The sequence below is a fragment of the Merops nubicus genome, unplaced genomic scaffold (genome assembly GCF_000691845.1).
Source record: "Merops nubicus isolate BGI_N331 unplaced genomic scaffold, ASM69184v1 scaffold3892, whole genome shotgun sequence".
NCBI lineage: Eukaryota > Metazoa > Chordata > Aves > Coraciiformes > Meropidae > Merops > Merops nubicus.
In genome coordinates, this window is record NW_008594086.1 from 19,776 (window position 1) to 28,468 (window position 8,693).

The following is an 8,693-nucleotide window of genomic DNA, read 5'->3' on the forward strand; positions in this document are numbered from 1 at the left end:
ACTTGCAAGAGGTGCTATGTGTATTATAATAATAGTAATGACATTTAAATGGAAACCAGAAGGTGGTCTCTTGAGGGTTTAATTTACAGAGCTGAAGGTCACTTGCCTGTATTATATTGGCTCAGGGGAGTACCCATGAAGCAGTTTGGAAATGAGGTTGAAGTAGTATATTTTGTTAAAAAACTAAATGTTAAAGGTTTCTCTTGTAAAGGCCTTGAGCCAGGAGTCTTTCAGAAATGCCAGTGCTTGAGCTATTTACCAATTCTATTCCTTGCCTTCCTAGAGCTTTTGTAGTTTTCCAGTCACAGAATTAGGGACGAATTTAAAAGAGGAGAGCCTGTTTACCTATGTGCCCCTCACACCAAGAAGATGGGATGGAGCTCCCTGATAGAATTTTCTTCACTGGCAGTGTTCTAGTAGTTCCCTCCTTACGTTCCTTTCATTAGTTTTCCTACCCTCTTTGTTGAAGACAAGAAGAGTTTTTGCTCCTCTCAGGCAAAGCCTCCCACATTCTATAATTTTTATCTCCAGAAATAGCAGCATGGATGAGGAGATTGAAAACCCCTACTGGAGTGTCCGGGCACTGGTGCAGCAGTATGAGGGGCAGCAGAACATGCCACTGGAGTCCCGTTCCTCCAGGTAAGATGCTGAAATGGGGTTTGTGGTCTGTTTCACAGGAAGGAAGGGGCAGAGTAGCTAGGATGCAAGGGATGAATATTTCAGAGCTGATGGAAAAAGTTGTGGAGGAGAGGAACTTAAACCAACAAACCTTGTGCCCTGCAGAGGGATGGAGATGAGCAGGCATGTGGATTTGAACAGCACTTACACACCAGTATTTAACCCAGATAGATGATGCTGGGGGAGATCTGCAGCTGTCTGCATTGCCATTGTGCCCTCATCCATCACCTTTAACTATGTATAGATTTAAAGTTGTCTAATTAACCTTTCCATCCCCCAGACTTCCACCTTCAATCTAAAGTGCAGCATTTAATTGTTTTACTGAAAATTCTCCTGGATATGTCTGTGAAGTCTCAAAGTGGGAGTTCAGTATGGTTTCCACTGGAGGTGATTTTCCTCTCTGGAGTAGGGCTTGATTCCTGAGAAGTATGTGCTCTAGCCTTGACTGGGGTTCTTGATTGCAAGTTAAGTGAGGTCAAGCTGGTGCAAGTGGAGGCTTTCTAAGGAATGGGACCTGTAGAAGGCAGGATTGATTAGAATGGGAGCATATAATACATTTCCAGTAGGAGATGCTACAACTTGCAGCTGTGCATTGAGCAACATGTGGTAGTTACAGTACGTTACATGGGTGCCTTACAGGCTCTTTGTACTTACTGTCCTTTGCTTTGGGGCAGAAGTCAAAACTCTTGCCTCAGTTTACTTGAGCAGTGGAAGAGAAAGGGAAGACACATGGCTGTGTTGTTTTGGTGGATACAGGAGAGGCAGTGTAGCTGAAAGGGCTTTTGAAGAGAAGCTGTACTCCAGTGGGGGAGCTGATCCCAGCATGGATAGCCTCATAGTAAAGGACAGCCTTTCCCTGTTCCCTGGAGGACAAGTAATTAGCCAGAAGAAAAAGCATTCTGTAACAGAACATGTTAGACCTCCCTCTGGATATACTGCTTTGCTCTATTTAATCTGAGAAGGCAGAGATGCATGGGCATAGCTGCAGTTCTTTGGTACAGTTTCCTGTCCCCAGTGTAAGCCCCAACTCTGCTTTCTTCTCTCCTTCTGCTTCCTGGGCTGCTCCCTGAGGAAGCCTCAACTCGCTGACTCTCTCACCCCTGGAGTTTTGCAGGAGAAAGGAGGCTCATTTTCTGAGGATGGATTGCCACTGCCATTTTATCAGCAGGCAGGACATCTCCACAAGATTTCTCAGGCCACTTCTATGCCCTATAGTACAAAGACCTCTGTGTACCTGAGAATTCGGTTTTTTTGGCCCAGCAGAGAAGGAAAAAAAAAAAAATAACAAGTGTGTACTTATGCCAAAAGTTTTCTGTCTGTCATTGTTAGGTTGTATTTATAAATACAGACATGGAAGTTTGGAAGAGTGTGGGAACTCCATGTGAGCCAGTACTGGACCACAGCCTCTGTGTGTTGCCAGTGGAGAGTGTACTTCTGAAGCAGTCATTCCAGGGCAGATGTAAAAATTCTGGTCTTGGGAACAGGATTTCATAGCTAAAGTCATAAGACTTTGGTGTTCACTCTTGAACTGTGACCTTAGTAGGACAGAGTGAAACATGCTGCTCCCTCCACTCACTCTCCAATTTAAGATAGCTGTAGTATTTTATGTTCTTCTACCCTCTAATGGGTTGTCAGACAACTGTTGTCAGCTCATACAGCTGTACTTCAGTGATGGCTAAAAATGGCTTTGCACATCCTAAATCACTGCTTTGTTTTTCCCTTTAGTGTCATGAGTTCTCTTACTGTATGATAATGGTGATATTGCTTATGGAATATGGTGAGAATCTTTACACAAGTGATCTATCCAAAGAAATTGGAAGCAATCTGACCTCCAGCTCCTGGGAATGTCTTTGGCTGACACCAGGCGTCATGATGAACACAAGATGCTTGTTTCTCTCTTCTTCCAGAGAGAAATGTACTAGCTTAGTTATGAGAACTGGCTGGGAGGAACAAGCTGCATGTCTTATTAGTTTGAGATGTGGTTATTAACTGCAGCCACCCTCCCCATCTAATTGTGCTGCTGTTGTGTCTGTCCCAGGGCAGCATCTCCTGCCTAGCATCACTTCATTTCAGCATTAGCTCCTCACTGAGAGAGCTCACAGCCTGAATAGCAGAATTCCCAGAGACAAAAGCTCTAATAAGCAAAGGCAATTGAAATGATTAATGGAAAATTTGCCAAAATCATACGGATTCCCAGGCCACAGAGCCCCTCACCCATCCATCTCTTTTCCCTCCCCTTCCACTGGCTTTCCCTCCCCCACTCTGAGCCAGGCGTCTCAGAGAAAAGGCTCTGCCTTGCACAGCCTGTGTGACAGCAGGAGGGAGAGGGAGCTGGAGATAGCAAGGAAGAGGAAGCTGTGCAGAGGGCTGGGAAGTGCTGCATGCTGTCTTCAGAGACTGCATCCGAGCCTGGAGGAGCAGGGAACCTACTGCTTGCAGGAGCACCTTCTCTTGGCTGTTCAGTGGCATCTGCAGCAGCTGCTCGGAGTCTAAAGAGGGCAGAATGGGATGAGAAACACCACTGGCAAACCAGATTGCAGTCCTTGTGATGAAAACGACTGGCTGTGCAGCTGACCAAAATGCAGCAGCAAGAGACAAATAACCCGAGAGGAATACCAGCAAAAGCAGAACCCAGGCTGCAGAAATCCCTGATTCTGGAATCAAATACCTGTGTGTGGGCTGCTCATCTGCCATCTGGCAATTCCTTGCAAAGACCCTGAGGTTTTTGTTTCTGCTGTGAATCTTTCAGCTAATGTGAAGCAGTCTGGCTTGCAAATATTTCTCCAGTAGTTTGACAGGAGCTGGCATCTTCTGCACTGAATTCTGAGCATGTGAAGGGCTGAGGCATGTCTGGAGCCAGCATCCTGAGGCTCCCCGGGAAACGGATCCTGTGAGGAGAAAGGTTAAAGTGGGATCATGGGAGGGAAGCAGGTCAAATGGTGAGCGATTGTTGCCATTGTCATTTGAAACAGCAGGGATGGGGTATTTATTAAAAATTATGAGAATTCAGACTTACCACTGGGGCTGTTGCCATACAGCCTTGGCTGTGCAGGCAGTGGCAGCTCTGGGACCCAGTGGAGAAAGGATATGGGTTAAGAAATCAACTGGTGAAAGGAATAAAGTGGAACAGTTGGAATCATAAATGTGTCTTAAATAGCTTTAATTTCACAGCACTTATTTCTGCATGCTTTAATCATGAGTTATGTACTTTAAAGAACAAATTACAGCAGTGGATATTTTGTACTCTGAGTTTGATGACTGATAAACCATGTAGAAATGTTTCCAGCAGTAACCTGATGACATATAATGTATGAGGCAACCTGACCTGTGCTGCTGGTCCTTGTGAGTGCATCTCTGTGGCTCCTTCACTAGTTGGCATGGTCTGAGAGGTTGTTGCTGATGCCATGTGAAGCCACTGGCCTTTTAAAACAGGGAAGCTGTCTGGGAGAGGGGACTGTGGATACAGGAATGCATAAGTAATTATCTGTAAAACTGCATGTTGTGGAGACCTGTAGTGGCCAGTTAACCCCAACAACCACCCCAGTTGGGTTCCTTTGTATTTGCTCTGGGCTGTGGATTCAGCACTGAAGAGGAGTAGACTCTAGAAGAGGGGGATGTTATTTCTAGGCTCTGTATCATCTTGGGTTTTGTCCTGCTAATTCTCCTTTCCTGTTCTGTGCTCTTGCCCCTCTCTCACTTTCACCACCTTCTCACCCAACAGCTGCTACTATTTTTTTTCCTAAGACAGCTCTCACTCTTTCATCTTGTGCATGGATGAGAACCAGCAATGCACTTGTCAGAATGATGGCATGTTCAGAGTATCAGCTGAGAAAATGCAGGGGGAATATTGAGATGTATTCCTAGAAGGAAGTAAGATACCTGAGTTCCTGGACGTGTTACATCAGCTGGGCTTCCTCTTTGTACCTGTGCTGTTTGAAAGTTTTATCCTTTCCTCTGACCCTTATTATGTAATGCAAACCCAACAGTACTCTCTGGTCTCCCAAAAAAATTATTGTAATTTTATGCTGTGCACCTATGGAGTGACAAAGAGGAGCAGGGGGTAGTTACATGTAGTATACAAAATGTAGTGAATCAGGGACTGCTGTAATGGAGTTTGCCTTCCTGAAGGAAGGTCCTTGAGCAAAGCTGAGTGGCCTGTTCCCCTTTAATAATCATGCACACCCTGTCTGAGCAGGAAAGAATGAATACTGTAGCTGTTGCTGTGGTCCCAGTTCTAGAGAGCCCTGATCTAGAGATCCTAGTTAAAAAAATGTTTTTTCTTCTCTTTTAGTGAGTTGTTTTCATCTTTTCATTTAACATGGGGAAAGCTCATTTGGTCTGGACCATGAGGACTAGATAGACTGTTTGGAGGTCTGTAATATGAATGAGAAGTAGGCCAGTGCTGGCCGTGGGAGTGGATGACAGGGGAGCTGCTAGCAAGTAATTTCCATCTCTATTGCAAGGCTTTTCTGACTCACTGAGAGCACCATGGAATATGCAGCAGCAGTGCTGGGAAGATGTGGAAGGCGAGCTGTCAGAGGATCTTATTTTTCTAAACCTTTTATTATTTCCACGCTGTTTTGTTTTTGTTCTCTGTCCTTTGTTTCTGTGTTGGGGAGAATGAAAAATTAACTCCTGCTCACACTCGCAGGGATTAGTTCCTGCGACTTCAGAGGTACATTGAATGGGTCAGTAAGCTTCAGCCACTTCTTGATGTTGTCTGGGTGATGGTTTTAGGAGGAATTTCTGAAGAAAGATTGCTTGTACCTCAGTCAGCTGAGATGTCTCCAGTGAAAATGTCATTACGTTCAAGAAGTTTTAACCTAAGAACATAAGTGAGTGGTATCAACTTTCAAAAGTATTTTGCCCTTGGAATTTTAAGTTAGGCAAGTGGTGCCTCTGAAAGCTGCAGTAAGAGAACCAAGGTAGAGTTGCTTTTAATTCAGGTTGCAGTATGAACATAAGGCTCACAGTAAATTGTTTCTGAGCAGAGTGTGGTCTTACCCCTCTGTGGATTTTGTGGTGGCAGTCTCAAACTTGCCTTCTGTTAAGGAAAAGGAAGGTGCACATTGTGCAGGTTAACAGTTAGCCTGCTATGACACTGAGTTATGGAAGACTTAGATGCCTGGCTTGGTTTGATCACTTCTCTAGCATGCAGATAATTCTTGGTTTTCAACAGGCCTGTGTGCATCTTCACTTTTATTTTAGATGAGTATGATGCTGATGAGTACCAGAAGTAACTTTCTCCTTTCCTCTGCAGTCTTACATCATCCAGTCCTGTGCATAGTGCAAAGAGTGAATCCACTGTAGCTCCATCAGAGGAGAAGGAAAGACTTGTGATCATCCACACTGAAGAAACAGAAACTAAAACAGGTACCTTGCAGACACTGTTTTACAGCTCATGCTTTCATTTGGATTTGTTTGCATCATAGGCTTGCTGAAAAGTTCCCCAGTGACTGAAGTGAATGTGGAGAATTAGGCTGAGTATCTGTTAATAAAAAAAACTAAGTCCCAAAGTTTTCCACACTACAATAATGCTGTAATATGGCAGTTTCTGAGGCTTGAAAAATTATGTTTGGGAAATAAAAAGCTCTGGAGAAGGATTAAGGGTCATATATAACTTTCACTGTAGGGTATGTGCTTCCATCACAGCTTTATTAGGCTGTGTTGGAAAAAAAAAATTGAAAATTCCCTTGAAGAGTGAATCCATGTGGGCTTGTCAGGCCCATGTTCTGCATTAGGTGTTGTCCACCTGGAGAAAGCCATGTTATTTGGCAAGTAGAAATACTGTTCAGTGTTGACTTTAGTGGGTTCTTGGTCCCCTCTAACACTAAGACGTGTTCTTCAAATCCCACAGTTGCTTTTCTCCCCTCAAGTGTTTTCTACCACATGCAGTGCAGTGTCCTCTGTGATGTGCTTTGAAATCTCCAGTACAGAGGAATCGGATGCAGCAAAATGAAGTAATGGGAAGGATGCTTATCTTTGATATAAGTGTATGCAGGAAAGCTTCCTGTGCATAAAGAATGAGGCATAAATCCTTGAGATTATACTTCTCACACTTGGAGCAACTTCCTTGATACTGTTTGGAAGACATGCTTGTTTGTTACTGATAGTGTGGTCAGCAGGCAATTATTACCTGTTGCAAGTCTTGCCTCCTCTCTGCCATGGTCACATTCAGCTGTTCTCTCTTCCAGAAGAGATAGAATCTCATTTCCAGCCTGAGTGGCAAGCAGGGAACCCTGGATCTTATTTGGAGATTTCATGGGAGGAACAGCTTTTGGAACAACAGGACCATTTGGAAAAGGAAATGGAGGAGGCAAAGAAGATGATTTCAGGTTTGCAGGTAATAGATTTTCTTCTCAGCCATAGTTCTCTTCCACAAGCATTTCTTTTCCCACCAGCTATAGCCATGAGACAGGTTATCTGACAGCTGAGAAGGTTATCTGGCTGGGAACTTGAGACAGTTGAGTGAGAGTCCTGGCCTGTTCAGGTCTCCTGGGGTCATTGCACAAGCAGCCAGTTGGTCTGTTGGGTCATCTTGGTTAAATAGGGATGATGGCTCATCCCTGTGTCTCAGCCTGTGGGATGAGCCCCTTCAGGAAAGAGTTCATCAGGAACAAGGAGGTATTTTTGACAATGTGTGTTGAAGTATATTTGCTGCAGCCAGCAGAGACCTTAGCCAGCAACAGAATGCTGCTGACTAAGCCCTCTGACATCTTCCTTTCAGTATTTTTGACAAAGTGTGTTGAAGTATATTGGCTGCAGCTAGCAGAGACCTTACCCAGCAACAGAATGCTGTTGACTAAGCCCTCTGACATCTTCCTTTCTTGCAATGTTTAGGCTCTCTTGGCTTCTGTAACTGTGATTTGGTGATGGTCATCTTATCCAGAACAGAGAATGCCAAAACTGTCCTCTCTAGATATCCCAGATGCAGTTTAAAAGACAGGTGGATCCAGCTGCAGTCTTGCTTGTGGCAGGGTATGCCTGTCTCCCATTACTGTCTGGCATGTGTAACCAGGGGAGCCCAGGGAAAGATGAAAGATGGCTGTGACTTCCCCAGCCCCACTATATTTACCCAGGTTTGAGAGAGAGAATTTTAACATCAGTCTGTGCAATTCAGACACAGCCTTTTTTTAGCCCAGGCTCCTCCAAAGCTCGGAGTTGACATGATTTGAGACTCTTATGCAGTAGGGAGGGAGAGAGAAGGATGTAGAGAGAGTCAGAGAGGAAGATTTTTACTGCTACAAAGACTGAAGGTGAGTGATATTCACTAATAGTGAAATGAGAGGGCAAAGGGTGCTCTCAATGCAGGTAAAAATGGAACCACTGTAAAGAATAAAATGAACCCTCTGATTAAATGGTGGTGGTGTCTGTGTTTGTCTTCTGACTGGAGTGCAGCTCATGGCTGGGTTCTGTGCCGTGGTTGCCTGGCCTGTGATGCTGTACTGACTGTGTGCTGCCACTGTGCAAAGCACGTAGGTTAGTGTGCAAAGTAGTGAAGATGCAGCAGTGTTTTCCCACATGCTGGGGCTGAGACATCTTCTGCACCAGGGCACTTAACAGGCTGCAGGGTTTGTTGGCAGGGTGGGAGAACAGAGCAGCCTGTGATTTGTGATCGGAAGTAATGCAGAGAGACAAGGAATGTCAGGAAATCAATCGGGATTCAGAGGGCTCATCAGGGGTCACAGAGGCTTGCATCAGGCTTGCAGTGAGCCAGGCTGAACTGTAATATCTGGCACATTCTCTGCACAACTATTTATTTGTGGGACTTTTTCCTTGCTGCCTTGTTCTAGTTCCTCCCCGACCAAATGACCCTCGGCCCAGTATGTTTGACTCTGCATGGGGAGTAGAGCCCCATATCCATATGGTAAAGACCCTGAACTCTCTCAGGAATATTCCTTTCTGTTTGTGCTGGGAACCATACTGCCTTTGAATTGTAAATATTTATGTGCCAGTAAACAAAGCAGAGATTGTGTGAGAAGCAGAGGCAGCCGGGGTGGAGGGTGGGGTGTGGG

General features: G+C 44.8%; 1 protein-coding gene across 1 annotated transcript in view; it reads left to right on the forward strand.

Moving 5' to 3' along the window:
* The window catches only part of LOC103768475 (dixin-like), a gene marked incomplete at its 3' end in the record, with an annotated part of 22,165 nt that extends 15,144 nt beyond the window's left edge, over positions 1-7,021 (forward strand). Inside the window, exons 5-7 of the mRNA XM_008935616.1 lie at positions 532-639; positions 5,939-6,051; positions 6,873-7,021. Coding sequence (XP_008933864.1) covers positions 532-639; positions 5,939-6,051; positions 6,873-7,021 — 370 coding nt within the window. The remainder of the gene's footprint in view (positions 1-531; positions 640-5,938; positions 6,052-6,872) is intronic.
* Between the last annotated feature and the right edge of the window lie 1,672 nt (positions 7,022-8,693).